Raw genomic sequence first — 20,302 nt, 5'->3', positions numbered from 1 at the left:
TTAAACTCAGGCAACTTTTTTCTAAAGCCTTTGTTAGAATACAATAGCTATTTATAAGAACAAAGGAAATTTTCGGTTTTTGCTCACTTTGGGCATGATGAGTGACGTAATCAAAAAAATTTTTTGTCAAAAGTTACTTTACGTCATAAGGATCTTGTGTGCCAAATTTCATCCAAAAAGACCCACTAGATCAAAAGTTAAGGGGTGGTACAGGAAAAGCCCCCCCCTAGTTCTGAACCGCCCCTAAAAGCCTAGTATGAATAGGGTTAAAATGATAAAAAATGTTCAAGAAAATGCAATAAAAATCCTTCTGTTTGGTCCCACTATATCTACCTTTTGCATAACGTATTCTTTTGAAACCTATTTGTTTTTTTTTCACAGAACTTATGTTCGTGGTATGTTGGATGCTGCACCCAGATGTTCAATTCCGTGCACGCTTACCTGACCTCATCAAGTATCCATGGTTTACGCGCGATGTCACTATCTCTAACTACGATTACGATACTGTGCTTTCAGGTAACTTGATATTTTTTTGCATATCGCCGTAGATCCTCAAGTAAGCATCGTGGTGCTTTTTGAGTTATAAGATTTTAGGAAGGGCGCTCTTTAAAGGCTGGTGCCCTTCTCAAGTTGTTAAAAGTCAATTTCCAATTACCTCTACTTTTAAGCAAGGAACAAGCCTTTGGATGTTCCTAATTTTTTGAGTTTGGACTCTAAAAATGTACTTAAAGTGTTCTTATTTTCAGTATTTCATAAGAAAATGAATGTTTTAGAGTCTACAAAGCCTTTAACATGTTCTTAAAATTTTATTCTCTTATATTAATTGATCCTATATAAGAAAATGTGTATGATTATTAAAACGTCCATCGAGATCAGATAATTCGTTATCTAACTTACACGTTTTTTTCTTTATTAGAACCTAGTTTATAAGAACATTTAGGCTGAAATTCGTCGAAAAATTAAGAACATCGTAAGAACATGTTCAGCCTCAATTTGGAAAAAAATGACAAGCAACTACAATTTTTTCCTCTTTTCAAGCAGTTTTAACCAAACTTAGGGATGGATTTTCTAAAATCGAGAGTCAAATATTGTCCAAATTTTACCAACTTTAAGTGCTCTTTTATTTTGCATGATGTTGTCGATTTAAAGTACTCCGAAAAATTAAGAACGCATTTAAGAACGTTTTAGGCTGAAAATTTCTAAAAAAATAAGCACATCCTAATAAAATAATAAGCTCAGCCAAATTTTAGGTGTTCTAATAAAAAAAAAACGTGTACATCAAATGAAATAGATGAACCCGATGAAAGCCATTTCGAAATTTCAATTATCATTTTTATCGCTCGATCAAAACACGATAATAAGCAACTTTAATTTGAAGCGAGGAATTTTATCATGAACTAATATTGCTATCGCGGATATATTAACTTTAGTTGGTTTATACGTATTTTCTGCGTGCCCAGCGGTTGGCCAATTTCGACGGTCAAAGCATAATATAACGAAAACGACCATAGTACCATTGACTGTCTCTCAAATTCGATTTCCAACAGATTATGAATTCTTATCGAATTACAGATTCGAATTATTGAGATTATCAACACTATTATTTTTCTTTAGTGATAGAACAAAATTCTGTTGCGAATACAACTATAAAAAATTAAAAAAGAGTTTTACAGTTTTTTATAAAAAAGTATATCTTTAAGGTTCCTCATAATGTAAGATTATCTTTAATAAACAATATACATGTACGGTATTGGAGCAAAAATTATATTACAATAACATTTCAATAAGTCCCTCCCCCCACTTCTACACGTACCATTAGATAGCAAAGACTTGTCCCCATTAGTTTCTTTATTTCTTTCAATGTCTTCTTCGACGTCTCACCTTGAACTCAGCTCTAAAGTCAGCTTTGCCAACTGAAATAAGATAAAAATTTTGAATGTTTTAAAAGTTTTATTACAGTTTTAAATGCTCATCCAGAAATTAAAAACTTGGTCAATCAAACTTTGTTGATTTGCCATTGCATTTCAAACGTAAGCTTCTTGAAATGAAGAAAGAACCACTAAAAAAACTCAGGCGTCTTATTTGTTGGACCCGGCAAACGGCAAATTTCGTCCGTCTAAGGCACGAAGTAAATACATTACACCTAGGTCCCAAAATTCGGATCGCCACCTCAAGCCACCTTACGCTAATCAATACACTGGGTTTGCTAAGAATTCACCGGCATAGAAACTAGAATTAACCGGAATTAATTTTTCATTCGACAGCCAAAGAGCTGAACCCCATTAAAACTCATCGCTGACAACGAGGCACAAGGTCAAAATACAGTGTCTGAAAAATTAAAACTTGAAATACTTTGCTAAATTAAAAATGTAAGATTGACCCCTTTTCTTGTAGTGGACAAGGATTCTATCTACAAGTGAAAAAGGTCTAAATCAGTGTCTGAAAAAATTAAATTAACAAAAGTAAAAGAAGTCTTTGTCTTCTCAGACTTTTGAGGTTGGACTTCTTGCCTCCATGGCAGCTTCAACCATTATTGAACTTTTTTTTTTAAGTTTCTTAACACTAACCTGTGAATTCAATGTCTTCAAAATCTTCTCCACTAATAGAAGCGTGAACCATTGATGTCATTGAGCTTCGATGTTGTCCATGTATATCCTCCACTGAAAAGAAATTTGATTGGCTACGTAGTTTAATGTGTCACTATGTTTTGGATCAAATTTTTTAGCCCCCCTGCTAAATTGAGACGTTTCAATTTGGTCATAGCAGTGTAAAAATCGACCTTACAAGATTGAAATCGCTCAAACCATAGGGTTTAACCCCCAATTTTATACGTCTATTTGAAATAGATTTTTCTTATTTATTTGAATCTTCCCCCGTCTATTCGGGGGTTCAGGACTAGCGGACGCCCCCTTCCGATAATGTCCGTTAATTAGAGAAAAGATGGCACTTACTTGTGTTAGTCATCACAAAGGCTAATACCAAAAATGCCAAACATACAATTTTCATGTTGCCCATGCTCCCTTGATTCTTCGTTGAAGGCCACACAACAGTTTAGTAAATTATGCTTCTTTTGAATGTGAATCACACAGCTTGATGTGTGGCTGAAGGTGAAAATCTTCCTCTCTCTCGCGCTCTCTGTACTAAATCTTTGATTCGTGATACTTCGTTAGATGGCAATTATCCCTTAATACCTCACACATTTTTTTATAAGAACATCCAAAGTTTTTTGAAGCCTTTGGATGTTCTCAAAACTATGTAGTTTTAAGCCTAATAATGTTCTTAACATGTTCTTATCTTCCCAATTTTGTGAGCATTTTGTCCATTTTCCTAAGAAACTGAGTGTTTTAGTACCCACAGCATTAAAACGTTCTTAACTTGTTTTTAGCATTTTGGCCATCGAAGTCTTATGTTCTTATATAGTTTTTTCTTATAAAAAACGTGTATCAATACTGTCAATTTAATAACTTTGAGTAATTATCTTGTTTTGTTATCTTACCCCGGCTCATAATTGCTTCACTCAATAATAAACAAATAAATTGTAAGCTTTGACGTCCGTATTCAAATTCCTGAGGTTTATTTTCATTATTGTTATTTCGGACAGATCTGAAGGCAATCTTATTGGACCTACGTGGAGGTCCTATAAACCTTTGTCCGTCCGTTCGTTCGTTCGTCTGTTACCAGCTTTTCTCGAGATTGACTCATTAGTTTTTTCTGGTTTTTGGCACAAAGATGAAAAATGGCAATGCCTAACGCTAAAACATGGCCGAGTCCGGTTTTTGAGAAAAATGTTTTTCTGGCCGAAAATGCCGGAAATCGCCGTTTTTCTGGATTTTCATTGGACTTTTTCCTTACAATTGGTTTTTTCTTCATTCAAAAACATTATCAATAGCAATGCCCACCATCAAGTATGTTTCAATTTTCAATAAAATTGATTTTTAAGCCGGAACTATTTAAAAATCGCCGGAACAACCTATTTTCGTCGGAAAGACAGTATTTCTTGAATTTCTCGAGCTGTACTTTATATTTTTTTATGAAATTTTGCACACTGATGCAAAAAGACAATACCTAAAATGTGACGAGCGCGATTTTCGAAAAACATTTTTTTGCAGAAAGATGCGTATTTTGCAATGCTCAAAACATGACCGAGTTCGATTTTTTGAGAATTTTTTTTTTCCGGCCGAGAATGTCGGAAATATGCCGGAAATCGCCGTTTTTGCAGATTTTCATTGGACTTTTTCCTAACATATCTTTGTTTTTTCTCTAAAAAAACAAAACATCATTGATAGCAATTCCCGACCATCAAGCATGATTCGATTGTCAATAAAACTGATTTCAGCAACCGGAACTTTCTACATCTTTTTTTCCTTCTCCCCTTCCTTCTCCCCATCAACAATTGATGATGAAATTATCGTTATGCCTTTTCGCTAAACATTATATTTTCTAACGGACTGTTTCCGTTTTTCTCCTTATTGCTATCTAACTTTCATCATCAGGTAGGTCCATTCAGCATCTAGCTTGTTGTTTTAGCCTGTACCACCACGGTTATCGTTCGTCGAATTGAGTTTAAACCGAAGGGGCTAGAGAGGAATCTTCAACCTTTCTCAAGTTAGAAAAAGTGAATCCAAGTTTGCCCAGTATTGATAAATTTCGTGTGATAACCACACGGATCACGTGTTTTTGATGGGAAATAAATAAATGGCTTCATTTTCCCATCCAGGAGTTTCGGATCTTTGAAATCAATGGTTCGTTTCGTTAGTACACTTTAGGTGTATCACACATTACCTTAAGGACTCTGACCATAGTGAATTTTTAATATTTGCCACTTACAAAATATATAAAATATTTCTACTTGTTGTAGCACACAAAACTGAGGCATGTTATACATTTTCTGTCAGGCCAATTATCCGTGAGTCTGAAAATTTAAGAATGGCAATGAAAAAAATTGATGAAGAAGAAATTGAAGACTTTTGCGAAGAAGAGTATTTTAACTTAGAAGAGCTTATTTTCGGTGAAGAAAAAATATTTTGAAAAAATTTTGGCGGTAGATGCAAGGGATGGAATTGCTAAGTAATCATTAGGTCAATTTCTGGAACAAAATTTTGACTTCACCTAATATTATACCTTGTTCATTCTAAAATTGGATCAAGGTATGCCGTAATAAGATGATTTAAAAAGCTTTATTTATAAATGATATATTTAGCTGATTTCAGGGCACGAGCCTTAAAAACCTGGTTACATATTTAAAAAATTAAAAAAAAACAGAAAGAAGTTCAAAGGTTAATTGAGGATTAACTATACACTTTCATTTCAAGTTAGGACCTCCATTTTGACGACACTTGATTCCAAAATCGTTTCTTTTTTTCAAAATTGTTCTCATAGTAAGGTAGTCTAGCAAGCTAGAACGACTAATAATTTATAGATAGTAGAAATAAAGCAAAAAGTAATGAATGGAACAATTTTAGTCGTCTAGAAACCTCTGTGCACTAACTCCAAACAAAAGAAAAGTGTCAATATTGCAATTATAATTTTTTTCTGCTCAAAATAATTCTTGAGAAAAAAAAAATTTGTTTGGATTTGTGTATTGAAAGTTTTTCATTTGATGTTGATTTCGTTTTGAGATTTTGTTGTTGCTTGATAAATTGTTTTCTCGCTACGCAAGTTTCTGCGTAGCTAGCCGGGGTATCTACAAGGCTGGAACACCGGATTCTTCCAGTCGTTTATACAATCTAAATCCCGTATTATTATTATTATTAGTATTGGTATTATTAGTATTACACGCAATATAAACGACTCCAGTCTAATAGTAAGGGGAAAAACTCTTAGGACTTATGCGACGCAACTAAACCTGGCCCCTTTCAAAGAATGAAGTATTTAAATATTTTTTTACATAATTAATTATCCCTGTTTGCCTTTAATATTAGAAAAGGATTAAAACTGTTTACATTGATAACTTTTTCAATGCCGACAAGAGCATTTTCGACTTCTTTGCCGGTGTCGGCATTTGCCGAAAAGAGAGTTCTTGACCTATTTGCCAGAGGTTTTTTTACGTTTTGAAGGTTCGATTTTGAACTAGATTTCATTAAATAGCACTGTTGAATAATCAAAATATATTTCGAAGATGATTTTCATAATTATACATTTTTCAACTCAAAGTAAATGCATATCACTTATACTTCTGATATTTTTCAGAAAGTAAAGCTAAATATGATGGTAAACTCCTGGTCGCTCATAACGGCATATGCCGACATCTGGCAAATAGATCGAACCCTTAAATAAAACGAACGGCAGTTAAAGGGTTAAAATATTCCTTGTATTTGCTTCATTTCTTGCCGCCTTCTCCTCTTCGTCTATAAGATGCAGCGATTTGTATACCTAAAACGAACCAAGGGAAATGTACCGTTATTCCAAATAGGTCAAGAAACTTTAGGGAATCCCTAAAAAGTATACCGGGTGCACCAAAAAAAAGTATACAGATTTGTCGAGATATTGTGAGCATCAGGATTTAAATTTTTTGTTCATTCTTTTTTTATTGTATAGAGGATGCTCTAACTTGAATTTTTAGCTATTATACATTAGGTTTGGAAAGGTAGTTCGAAAGTTATTTTAAAAAAAACTGACTTTTTTTTAATGTCGAAATTTCAAAAAATCATTGAAATAAATAAGACAAAATGACAAGAACACAATTTTATTGTTTTTTTTATTCTTTTTTTCTTATTTATATCTTGCCAACAGTTTCTCCATCTTATTTTCCACGTCATGGAGCACCCGGTATATGTAATTTCTTTGTAAGAACATCCAAAATTTTTGAAGCCTTCGTATGTTCTTAACTTTTTGAGTTTTAAGCCCAAAAAATGTTCTATACATGTTCTTATTTTGACCATCTACATAAGAAATAGGGTGTTTTTGAGTCCACAAATCCTTAAAATGTTCTTAACTTGCTCTTAACATTTTGGCCAGCAAAGCCTTATGATCTTATATAGTTTGTTCTTATAAAAAAATGTGAATGTGTAATTTTTGAACAGTTTTAATTGATCTAACATTCTAAAGTGATATAACTGTCGCCTATTATTTGTAAAGGCCTGTATCCACTTTCGCGCGACATGAGCGAAAACTTTTTGACGTTTTTGTAAAGTTATTGGTCGGTTGAAAAATGAAGGTAGCCCAGCCCTCGTTTTCGGGGATTGGCGGGTCCAACCAAAATATCTTTAGGTTTACACGCAAGGAAGGGTAGTTGAATCCGACTGGGGATGCGGCACATCAAGGGCTGACTATCATTCCTCTCCAATGGGAAATTGGCCCGCTTTTTCGGAGCTCTAGCGTAGGCGGCCGCCAATCCACCATCAAAATATCAGATAAAAGGAAAATGGATGGGAAACTTTTTAAAGTAGGCTGAATATTTACCTTTTCTGTGCAATATTTCATTGTCTTCCATAAATTCGTCGTGATATGGGTCAGGGTTCGGTGCTCCGTCTACCATCTTGTTTGATTGGCTGCTTTCTCTATCACCTGAAATTTTTAAGGAAAATATAATTTTTCACTTACCCCATTTCAATCAGAGGGAAAAATACATTGTTTATATGAAGAACCAGGAATATGTAATGTAGCTCATCTGAAGGCTTAAAAAATCTCGGATGTTCTTATACAAAACACGTGTAGGCGTTTTGCAGATAAATCCTTTTCTGTGATCAAGCTTATTAACAGCGATATTAATAACACTTACGATTTGTCATCACAAAAGCAAGCATCAGGAATACTAAACAAAACAATTTCACATGCATGATGTTTTGATTTTTGGTAGTACCAAACGTGTTTGTCTGTGGTTCAAAGTTTACTCGCACTGAGGTCAAACTGTCTTGACGGCAAATCTCCTTATTTTGAACTGTTTGCGTGTGTGGTTGAGGTGGAGAATTTCCACCCTGTATTTATACTCGAATGGTACAAGCTTTTTTCTTATAAGAACATTTAAAAAATTTTAAAACCTTTGGATGTTTTTTTGTTAGTTTTAAGCCTAAAATTGTTCTTATATTGTTCCTGAATTCATGAGAAATTTTGTCCATTTTGCTAAGAAATTTTTAAAGTTTTAAAATCTTCTTAATTTGTTCTTAATATCTTAACCATAAAGCATAATGTTCTTATATAGTTTGTTCTTATAAAAAAAACGTGTTATTGTCTATAATTGCAAAGTAGTTTTTCCTGTGGTATTTAGAGATAATTGAGATACATTTTCTTATAGTTACGTTGGTTAACTTTCCATTAACTTGATTTTCTGTATTTAGTCGCTAGATTACAATAATTAATTAGATTGCAAGCTGCGAAAAAGATGATATTGCTTCAATAGATCTTATCGCAGTTTTTGATTTTTCTAAAAGAGCTATGCATCGTGGGAATGTTTCGGGAGTATTACAATAGAAATCTCTTAGGAATTCCTCGAGGGTATTCTATTGTACCTTATCTGCCAAAACTTAATCGGCCTTAATTTTAGTCGGCCTTAATTATTAGTCGGCCCTAATTTTAGTCACCAAGCCAAAATTTAGTCACTTAGGGCCGACTAAGTTTTTTTCGACAAGGTAATACTCCTGAAACAATCCCACAATGCATGTTCATGTGCATACGATTAAATGCTTTTAGAGTATTCATGTTTTTATAAGAACAAACTATATAAGAACACAAGGCTTCGATGGCCAAAATATCAAGAACAAGTTGAGATTATTTTTAAGGCTTTGCGGACTCGAAAAAGGCCAATTTCTTAAGAAAATTGACAAAAATGCCCACTAAATGGTGAACATAAGAACATGATAAAAACATTTTTAGGCTTTGAACTCAAAAAGTGAAGAACATCTAAAGGCTTCAAAAATCTTTCGATGTTCTTATAAAAAAACGTGTATAAGGAACTTGAGGCTCAAAATGGCCCTATAGGAACGGTAAGAGTTAAACCTGAACAAAAAGTTGATCAAATATTGATGATCAAATCAAAACCAACTATACCAATCTTAAACAGCTAAGTAAACGAGGAACTCGATAAGGAACTTTGATGCTGAAATTTTTTGGATAAATAGGTTGGTTCCTTATTAAAAAAAACGTACATTGTTGAGTATGTCTAAATTTCTTCAATTTTGGCATTCAATAAACGGGGTAATTCAATAGCAATTAAATTTGTACCAATTTGTCTTTCTAATGACTCATTATTTTAAGCTCGACATTCTGATATCTGCGGTCAAGGTGTGGCTTTTTATTATAATTTCCTACAATTAGTGTAGCATTTTTTCGGCTATTTCCGGCTAATTATCGTGAACTTTACTTTATATATTTGAAGAGGTCATAGAATAAATTAATTCATAGTTCGAACCCCCCCCCCCCTTTCTTAAGGGGGGGTGACACCTTCCAAAAAAGTGAAGAAGGGGGGGATCAGAAATTTTCACTAAAAAGGGGGGGGGATAGCAAGGAGGGGGGGATAGCAAGGAGGGGGGGATCGTTTAAGAAGGGGGGCTTACATATATTGTAGATTATTTTCCAGCACTGTTATGAAATTTGGTCTGCATGAAATATTTTCACTAAAAAGTGGTATATATTTGCCAGACTTAATTTTTCTTTACTGTTTCCCTTCCCTTTTTACCATAAAAATTTAGCCCGAAATCCTTGGGGGATAGGTATTTTTAAAGGTTGGGGGGGATGCCAAGAAGGGGGGATCATTTAAGAAGGGGGGGATCAGACCCCTTTCTGCACTATGTAATTTAGTTTGACTTTGTTTATCCTGCTGTTGTCCCGCGTATATTTATACCCATTGCCGTATGGGTCTATTGTCATTGTCTTTTCTCATTTGAGATTTTTTAAACCGACCGCTGCGATGGAGTGTTGGTGAGAGAGGGGGGACGATGAGATAAGTGTTGCTATTTATAAATCATACTTCATCGCAGAGGTCTCCGTACGGGAATTTTCTTATCAAACAGACAATGCGCACAGAGTGTACTACGAAGCGATAAACGTACAGAGTACGTACATAGTGTCCCCCCCCCCTGGATTCAGGGGGGAACGGGTTTTGAGGTCAAAAGGACGTATAGGGGGGAAAGAATTTTTTTTGAAGCCAGGCATAATGCTTAGTTTTATTAATATTATGGTTTAAAAACAACCATCCTTTCCATATATTCTTGAATTAGAACTACCTTAGGGAAAACAATAAGCGTTAAGTTCATCAAATTACAGCTTTTTAATTTTATGCTTGAGGGGGGGGGGAAAGAAAAATTTTCGGAGGCAGGGTGGGGAAAAATGAGGGGGGGGGGAATGGAAAATTTTCATTCTAGGCATGGGGGGGAAGAGACCCTGAAGGACACTATGACGTACAGAGTACGGGTATATCGACCTTTACAAATTCAAGGATTATTTACTTTTCGTTTTCTAATCAACCCAAACAACAATTAAACACATTAGCAATTGATTATAAAGGTAGTGAGTGTTTGAGGGGTGATCTACGCTCTTTTTTTCACAAGACAACGTAGGCTGCATGCATCCCCAAATTAGTTTTGATATAGGGGATGCGAATTGGGCTCTGATATCGCTTCCGAGAAAATTACCGAATAGCTATGTATTTTGCAGAATTTTGGCGACTTGTATTTTTAAAAAAACTCGATGTGTATTGTTTGAGTTATTTGATGACGTAAATAGAAATCAAATAAAGATTCCCATAAAAAGAACATATGGCTAGAAATCTCTCTTTCTCCTCCTCTTTCTTTTTGTTTATCAAAATTAATTGAATTAGCAAACAAAAATCTCAAGATAACAAAAGACGACAAACTGTCAATCAAAGTTCTCTATCATTCAACTCTTTTTTTGGTTAGCAGATTTTTTGCTAAGTTCGGAACGGTTTTGTGAGCCTGATTCGCATCCCCTATATCAAAACTTATCAGAGGGGATGTGTGCAGCCTAAAGACAACGAGGCTCTGAAATATCGGTGCTGAGCTGTTAAACTAGGCCAAAAAAACTTCATCATTTGTTGAATTTCGATTCTAACCTAAGAATAACATTTAAAATATTGTTGTATGATTTACCCAAAAAAATGTTAAGAATATCAATGATGAAATGGAAAAACACTATTCTTACAAAAAAGCATATAAAGCGGCGCTCTTTGTAGTGAGGTCTGGTAGCACATAAAAACGTAAGAATACTTCAGATGGTGATAAAAGCATGAAATTTGGCACCGAAGATCTTTAGAGGGTCTAAAACTTAATTTCAAACAGTAACACTAAAATTTGCCACCTGGCCACCTGCCAGATGACGTCATCAGGTGGCTGATGAAAAGATTATTTTTTTGAAAATATTCAAAATCTGATGGTTCCAGCGGAAAGAACATGAAATGCTGATGAAAATCGAGGTACAAAACATGCCTTTAAAATCTTCCTATCAAAAGTTATGAAGGTTGAAAGTTTTGTGATGACGTCATCATAAGCCTTTCCAGGCAAAACCTAAAAATGCCGTAATAACGAACTGGTTGACCAAATTTGGTGTTTTATACATGAATCATGAATATATTATTGAATATTTATTTTTGTGCTAACAGACCTCACAAGAGTACCAGAATATCTTAATTTTTAGGAATTTTTTTCTAAAATACCCTGTGATTTCTTATTGCGACGTAAGGTCATTTTTCCATGGGATTGGAAACATATTTTAAAAAGGGCTTAGGGAGAAGAAAGATCAGTCATTAGGGATTTTTGAAAGATACAGGTACCCACCCTATGTCGCCTCCTTCTTTTTACTGTAAAATTTTGACTTCCTGGCTCATGCATTGTTTTTTTTAAGAACTTCCAAAAACATTTAAAGACTTCAGATGTTCCAAACTTTTTAAGTTTCGAGCCTAAAAATGTTCCATGTTTAAATCATGCTCTTACACGCTTACACTTTTTAATTCATCATGAATATTCTTAACTTTTTGGGGAAAATCATCCTGAAATATTCTTACAGTATTCTTAGGTTTGGATCCAAACCCAGCCCAAATCTAGTGTGTAATACATACCTCAAGCAAAAATTTGGCATTTTTGTTGAACCTCTTAGCATTGTTGGGTAATAGTTGGCAATTTAATAGTAATATTCTCTAAAATGGCATTCTTATGTTCAGTTGCCAAATCCCAGAGAATCTCCTCTTTAGTAAGCTATATTTACGTAAGAAATCAATTAAAGAGGAATTTCTTGAGCGCGTTTACAATTTGATGTGTTTGTGTGCGGTTCCCTATGAAAAAATAATCGCTAAAACCAAACGAATACATACCATTGTAATTATATTTTTAAAGGACATTACACAATACTCAATCGATTGCATTGCAAAATGCCTATAAAATATGTATACACAAACTATATAAGAACATCAGGCTTATATGGCCTAAATATTAAGAACGAGTTAAGAACATTTTAAAGAACCTACAACTCTCTTTTTCTTAGGAAATTGGCCCAAAATACTTACAAAATGGTAAAAAAGAGAACATGTTAAGAGCATGTTTAGGCTTGAAACTGAAAATGTGGGGATCAAATTGCGCGGCTGAGCTCATCCGCGAAATTCTAAGATTTCGCAGGGACTTAATTTCGCGGATGACATAACCGGAAACAATGTTTTCACGCTTTTGTGTCTTTTTACTGCCAAATTATACATACATGCTGATGTATGTTCAAAAATCATCTTGAAATACTCTATACACTTATTTTTTATACGAACCAGTAAAATTTTTCTGAAACTTGGCTGTTCTATTTTTTTTGGCACTTTGAGCCTCAAATTGCTCTTATTCTGTTCTTATTTATAGGGTGTGATTGATCATTGTTTTTATAAAATTGTTCTAATAAAAAAAGTTTAGAGCTTCTTTTATAAGCCAGTTAACATTTTAAAAGTAGTTATTTGACATTTTAAGAGCTTTGTTCAAAAAAATCTCGTGGGACTTAATTTTGCGGATAACACAAAATTCACGAAATTTATTCACGGGGAAAATTTATCCCATTAAAGTAGCTCCAACTTCTTGAATTAAATCTCAAATTGAGAGTAGACTCGCGGTGTCATTTGAAACAAATTTCAACGATTTGTCTGACCACGTTCAGTTGCATTTTAGGGTGTCTACGGGAATGAATATTTTTCAAAACTTTTTTCACATTTATGACTTCCTAAGATAGAAGAGTTTCTGATGCAAAAATGAAGATCGTAGCATTATACTACAAGAAGTTGATTTTTCTTCCTCTTCATTTTTCATTTTTTGAATTATTTTCTTTTTTGATAATATTCCACTCCGAATTTTCTTTTAAACGAGCACAAAACCGCAAATTAATTCAAATTTTATCAAAAGTTATTGAGGTTTGAAAAAGACTGCTAGCTAATTTTTAATCGACATTAAATTCATATTTTTTATTTTTCATAGGTGTCACAGACGAACCAGACAACAATACCGAAAATCTAACGTGCCAAAGTCCTCGTAAAAGTCCGCATTCCAACGCGACCGGCAACCAATCTCATAAGAAAACAATGACGTCATCAAGTCACTCCTCCACATCGTCATCAATGACGTCATCTTCATCGTTCTCCTCCTTAGATGATTTAGCGAGTTCGCATGACAGCGAGTTGGAGAGGAATAAAGAGTTGATGAAAGAAGAGTATAAGAGATATTTGGAGGATCCGAATAGCACTGAAATAAGCAATGCAGTACTGTCAAAATCATTCTAATTGTATGGTCAAATAAACTAAGGCTTCGCACGATTGGAATATTTCGAGGACCCGAATAGCATTGAAATAAGCAATGCAGTACTGTCAAAATCATTCTAATGGTATGATCAGATAAACTAAGGCTTCGCATATATAGAATATTTTGATGACCCAAATAGCACTGGAATAAGCAATGCAGTACTGGCTAAATCATTCTAATGGTATGATCAGATAAACTAAGGCTTCGCATATATAGAATATTTTGATGACCCAAATAGCACTGGAATAAGCAATGCAGTACTGGCTAAATCATTCTAATGGTATGGTCAAATAAACTAAAACTTCGCACGTATGGAATATTTAGAGGACCCGAATAACACAGAAATAAGAAAAATCATTTTAATGGTCTAATAATGGTATGGTCAGATAAACTATATATGGAATATTCAGAGGATCCGAATGGCACAAAAATGAGAAATACAGCATTGTCAAAATCCTTTTGATTGGAATCTTAAAGAGCTGTCATTCGGAGAGGAACAATTGCACCTGAAGACGCAGATAATCCAGACCTGTAGAAAGTAGGTTCGACCACTAAAGAAAGAAACAAACAGCGCAGAATTATTAAAATCGCCAGTTGATGGCGAACTATTCTTAGTATTGTATCAAGCTCGACTAATTTTGGAACATCTGACACTTTCAATAAATCAGGCTTCCTTTTTTCAATAGTTCACGAAAATTTCTTTTAATGAAGTGCGTTTCTTTCACCGTGAATTTGTGTGTCGCCGAAAGAAAAATCTTATCCAAAATCATTTTACCAATCACCTATAAAGAACCGGTTAACCCAGCTGGCACACAATGTTGTTTTAACGTTACTCCAACGTTATATGGACGTTGCGAACGTTAGATAAACGTTGACACAACGTTGTGTGCCAGCTGGGTAAGGGTTGATAGGTGTTTTTGTCTAGAGAAGGTTTTTATGAATGTGATTTTGAAAGGTATGTATTGAATTTAGAAAACCATTGACATTAGGGAGGTTAAGCATCAAAGATAAATCTACGCGACGAACGGGCCTTTTCTCTGCAAGATGGTAAGGGTAGCAAAGTAGATGTTATATTCTTCTTTGTTTACAATGAAGATTTTCACGGTTTTTCGTTCTTGAGCTGTTTTAGCCTGGATTCTAGAAAATGCAGGTCCACATGTTTACTGCAGGTTGCGGGTCAAAACCCGTTCGTTCGTCGCGTTGATTTATCTTTGATACTTAACCTCCCTATTATCTCTACATAAAAATAGACTGGCACGTCAGTCGGGCTGGAACGGTATCACGCGGGAAAAGTGAGCGTAGGAGTTAGGTAAGCGTAGGAAGAAATTTTGTCGGCGGCGAGGGCTGAAAGCCCGACTGGAGCGAAACCCCAGGAAGGAAAAAACGGCTAAGCTGAAGCCCCAATCTTACAACGCCAGATTTCGGCGTTGTAGAAATGAATGAACTTTGAGAAATTCGTGAAATGAGAAATGAAAACTTCCGTCAAAGTCGCAGATCGTGTTGTTTTGATTTTTGAGGAGGGAGTGATTGGAAAAAATAATGGCTGACTTCTAGTGGAAATTTTTATTTGAAAAGATTTTGTTTTGTTTCTTGTTTCTTATTGATGAGTCTCTTCTTTGTGTATATGTGGCTTTCTTTTCTTCATGGTTCTCTGCATGCAAAATTCTTTGGCTCATTTTTGATTGTTTTTTGTTTTGATTTGAGAGGCAAGAGAAGATGGAAAATCTTGTAACATCAGTTATCAGAACTTGTTGACTTGTTATCTTTTCCTATTCATAACTCATTCAATTTTAGGAATGGAGTATTCAGATTGCAAACACTATGGACTGTGAGTTTTTTTTTTCATTTCAGCTTTCTTTTTCCTAGGTTTGCAGGTGGTAATCAAAGGGATAACCCAGGTACAGTAGCTAACAATATTATTTACTGACATTCAAACACATAAGACGTTTTAATTTTCCAGGACTCACAAGTCAAAGGTTCTTTATCAAAAATATATGGTTGTTGGACTACCAGAGACTACTACTCCACACTGACACAATGTCGTGTGTATTGGAAGTGCTACAAACTTTTGTGAATATCTACCTGGTTATCCCTTTGTTTTGAGTTTAATACGTACTGTATCTATCCCTATGATAAAATTACACAGTTTGGAGTAGAAATAAAGTTATGGTAAAGCGGCACTGACAAATTTCTCCAAAAAATATTTTCTTTCAAATTATGAAATATTAAAAGTCTTCTTACATCTAAAAATGATTAAATTTTTTCGCCATGCTTATGTTTTACTCAATTCTAGTATTTTTTCCAAAACTTATATATACTTACGTAGAGGGAAATTTAGCAGAATTTATGGAGAAAATTAAGAATTCTCAGTTTGGCAACAAAGATTTCTCAAACACATAGTACCTACTATAACTTTAAACATTTACATATTTTTAAATTGCCATATTAGTGTGGCAAGAAAACTCATTTTTTTCATTCAGCCATAAATCTTCAAGTGTGAAGTTAATTTTATAGTACACATACTTACAATTTACAGAAAAATGGGTGATAAGTATATGTCACATGTTCAACAACCCATTTTTTCCACAGCTTACTTGTTCAACAAATTCTTGTCAAATTGAATGTCGAACAAGTGGGTTGTGGAACAAATGGGTGCCAAAATGATCGACAACCCAGTTGATTGACAATCCACTTGTTCGACAATCTATATAGTTGTTCAACAGACCAGTTGTTTGAGAGAAGAGTGTGGAACAAGTGGTCGTCGAACAACCATGCAGTCGAGCAAATGGGTGTCAAACTAATAACTGTCAAACAACCGGTCTAACAAATGTACCGTCGGACAAGTATACTGTCGAACAAGTGGGATTTCCCCAAAATTATAGTTGTACGTAGATGAAAATTTGTCAGAATTTATATTATGGTGAAAATTCAGAATTCTCAGTTTTGACAACAAAAAAATTCTCAAACAGGTAACTTTAATTTAAATAATTATATTAAATTGTAAAATTAGTGTGGCAAGAAAACTCCCAAAAAAATTTAGCCATAAATCTTAAAGTGTAAGGTTAATTTTTCAGCATTTTTGGTGTGACAAGAAAATTCTTCAGCACATAGCCACAGTCTATAGAAAAAGGTCAGAATTTACAATAATTCTCTTCTCATGACAAAAAAATACTGCATTTTTCTAAAATCATGAATACGTGTACCCAAAAACTTTTCTGTCACCATATAAACTCTGGATTTTCTATCAGAGCTATCTTATCACAGCACTAAATTCTGCAAATTTCAATTTTTCACAAATTAAATTTGTACATGACAGATGTTACATTTTTCATTCGACAGACTGAAATACTTAATTATAATAATACACTTATAATAATAATTATGCACCAATGTGTCTTTGTTTTGAGGTTGGAGTTTTAGTTATTCAACATATGACATCTTAACTATTAAAAGTAAGTACTTTTCTGTAAGTTTTCCATTTAATTTTCTATGTGTACGTGTAATTTTCCTGTGCTTGGCTGGTACGTTACATGCTGACAGTCAGGACAGGTTGTTTTTTGTAGCAGTGAGTCTGTTGAAGAGGGTCGGACTGTCAGACAGCAGCCTGGCAGTAATGACATTGAGAGTGATGAGAGGGATAATCTTTGGAGTTTCTTTAAACTAACCAGGAAACGCTGTTTGTTCTCACGATAACCTAAAAATAGTTTTCAAACCGTACCAAAAAATTTTTGGTACGGCTTGAAAACCTGTGTTAGGTTATCGTGAGATATTAAAAGTGTCAGAATTATTGATTATTATGATATGTTATTATTCTTAAAATAGTGTCAAAATTTTTTCAAAAAGGTTATTTTGTTGGGTACTTTTGAGCAGAGTTCCTGCCTGGTTAGTGTTACTGTTGTATTCATAGAAAAGAGTGTTGGAGGGGTTCACTTAGCCACAATGAGACTAGAGTAATCAAGTTCCTTAACAAGTAGTCTGTAAGTACTAAAATAAAAAGCAAAAAGTATTTAGGTGGAACCAAATTAGACTGTTAGAAAAAATATTTCTTACCTTGAATGAAAGAGGCTAGCAAAAAGCCCCAAAAGCACGTAACATATACCACCAACCTGCATAAGGAAAACTGAACAATCCTTGTACACTTTTGATGATTGTAGAAAACTGAAGCTAAATTGCAAATACTTACCTTTCTAAGAATGTATGAATAACAAAAACAACTAAAGATGTAAAAGTTTCAAAACTTGAAAGGTGGCTCCTCCACCACCCAAAATTCAAAACAAAGTGGTCTGTCGGCTTTTCTCCCTCCAAAATTTAGGAAAGCACTCCTCCGTTCTCACAACCTCCAAAATGAGGCCGTGGCAGAATGTTCTAGTCTGTATATCAGCAGCCTCTCACCAACTTTTGCTCGCTCTCCTACGCAGCTCCTATTCTAGCAAACGCCCGCCGCCTTTATGTTCCCGCCCTCTGACATGATTAATTTACAGACTAGTTTGCTAGTCTACATAAAAAGTGTGATTTAGACTCATGATCGACATCATTATCTTCAAAACATTTTTGTGTTATCTTTTGACGCCATATATCCTATATACCGTGCCTGAAGAAAGAAAGAAATACAAAATTCTTAACTGGCGCATCGATAATATGCTTAATTTAACAATATTATTTAACTGTAAAATTAAAAATTTATCAACATCTGCTTTGTAAAATATTTTTAATTGTCAATCATAGATTTTTGACCAGGTTAAATATGAACGATTTTGTTAAACTTTTTTTATATGCAAACTCAATGTATTATTTATTGAACTGATGATATATTTTATTGAAAGAAAACTTATGAACATTACCTAATTTCAAAAACAATGTTTCATACTCCATTTCCAGTGGGTGCATCTTGCAATTCCTGCATTAATGCGTAATTTGCCGTTCCTTTAAACCACATGTAGTTAATTCCCGTGATAAACAAAGAGAAATGAAGGGATGGTACAGTCACTTTCGGTCAGGGTTGTGGTTGTGGCAAAATATGAAATTTGTCATTCTTTTTTGTCGTTTTTTTTGTCTATTTTTAGTAATGCAGGAATTGTAAGATAGAGCCCCTCCATTTCCAGTGAAAAATAACAAATTTGCTGCATTGAAATGCTTAATTCCTAAACTGAACAATTTTGTGCATGCACTGTAAAATTTTTCTACGAGGAATTACAAAAATCCCCAATGGTAAATCAAGGATTCACATAGGTAGTTTTGATATTCCCCAGTGGAAATCAGAAATTCCCCTGGAGAATTTGCCAATTTAGAAATTTTAGCATGAAAATTAGAAAATCCAACATGGTAATTTCGAAACTCCCCTGGGTAATTCCAATTTTTACTATGGGGAAAATAAGATCTCACCTGTGGGTTTAAGCCATTCCCTGGGATAAATACCTTTAAAATTTGAATATAACGCGTAAGGCTCTCAATCACCAGATGGCCGAAACATTAAACCAATTCTTTTAATGGATGCTTTGAACTTTCATCTTGGCTTAAATATCAAAAGTTTAGTAGGCTCCCGGTTATTTGTAACTCCAAGGGGGATATGATTTACCTCGAAAACCACGACTTGCTTGAGTTAGGTTAACCTCGTCCCCGTGTATCCCAGGCTTTATTTATGTTACTCATTGACGCCCAGAAAATATATTATTTAGCGCTATTCGTAAGAATAAAAAAGCTGATAATACGCTTTGGAGTTTGGTAAGCAGTGCAAGGAGAATGCCATCTTACTTCGAAGAACTGAATTAATCGAATGAGTGATAATTAATCGAAATATTTAATTTAGGACAAGTGAGAAAGAAACGTTTCAGATGATAGCTTTTAGTTTTTGGACATTATTCAATGTAATGATCATTAAAATAACAATAATAATATAACTTAGAGAAAAAATTCTATATCTTATAATAAAATGAGAAAATGCCATAAGTCGTTATTAGTTAAAATTGAAGGTAAGGAATTAGCATTGAGCGCAAGAGAAAAATGAGCAAAAAATAGCAAGCAGTCTTTTAATCAAGTTGCTCAGAAAAGAACTTCTAACTGCTTCTAAAGCAAAATTTAGTTAGGACAATCGACGGGCTGGATTGGAAAGGCTAATGCGAGTTTGAGTGAAAACAATTGTGATTCGGCAAAGGGCGAGGGTCCATATGACTTTACAAGCGCGATCCCATAGGAGGCGTGGGTGGTACGAAACCTGTCCCAAATTGTAATTCAAAAGTTTTAGAAAAGCAAAAGATGGAAAAATATGACGAATAATATATAATCTAGGAAAATTAAAAAAGCGTCGTCACCAAAAAAACTTTACGAGACCGAAAAACAGCTATATCTAAGCACAAAAATTGATCGCTCTAATTGTTTTCACAAAAAATAAAGCTTTATCTAAAATATTGTTATTATATTACAAAAATGAAGGTTACTTTAAATTTGATGAGTCCGAATTAGGTCATGGGTAGTAAGGCTTTAGCGAAAAAACCTTTTGAACACCCTGAGTAACGTATCGCCCAAGTAGCGTTCAAGGTCACGTGATTTTAAAGATGAACTAGTTATTACACTGAAGTAATAGTGAAGACCTTCTC

General features: G+C 34.2%; 1 protein-coding gene and 2 long non-coding RNA genes across 4 annotated transcripts in view; 1 reads left to right on the top strand and 2 right to left on the bottom strand.

The window, feature by feature from the left end:
• The window catches only part of LOC136797422 (PAS domain-containing serine/threonine-protein kinase-like), a 35,402-nt gene extending 20,965 nt beyond the window's left edge, over positions 1–14,437 (top strand). For both annotated transcript variants that reach the window (XM_067054093.1, XM_067054027.1), the window contains 2 exons: positions 382–516; positions 13,389–14,437. In XM_067054093.1, the coding sequence (XP_066910194.1) occupies positions 382–516; positions 13,389–13,690 (437 nt within the window). In that variant the 3' untranslated portion in view covers positions 13,691–14,437. The remainder of the gene's footprint in view (positions 1–381; positions 517–13,388) is intronic.
• LOC136797576 (uncharacterized) lies at positions 1,702–3,142 on the bottom strand. Its single transcript, XR_010845269.1, has 3 exons — positions 2,952–3,142; positions 2,568–2,660; positions 1,702–1,913 (listed from the first exon to the last, which is right to left on the bottom strand). It is a non-coding gene; the product is annotated as an uncharacterized lncRNA (long non-coding RNA).
• Positions 5,965–7,868, bottom strand: LOC136813113 (uncharacterized). The gene is made up of 3 exons (XR_010847472.1): positions 7,721–7,868; positions 7,402–7,506; positions 5,965–6,372 (listed from the first exon to the last, which is right to left on the bottom strand). It is a non-coding gene; the product is annotated as an uncharacterized lncRNA (long non-coding RNA).
• Positions 14,438–20,302: the final 5,865 nt, after the last annotated feature.

The sequence above is a fragment of the Clytia hemisphaerica genome, unplaced genomic scaffold, assembly GCF_902728285.1.
Source record: "Clytia hemisphaerica strain Z4C2 unplaced genomic scaffold, Clytia hemisphaerica genome assembly, whole genome shotgun sequence".
Classification (NCBI taxonomy): Eukaryota; Metazoa; Cnidaria; class Hydrozoa; order Leptothecata; family Clytiidae; genus Clytia; species Clytia hemisphaerica.
The sequence above is the reverse complement of the archived record's forward strand: the minus strand, read 5'-3'. Positions and strand labels throughout refer to the sequence as shown.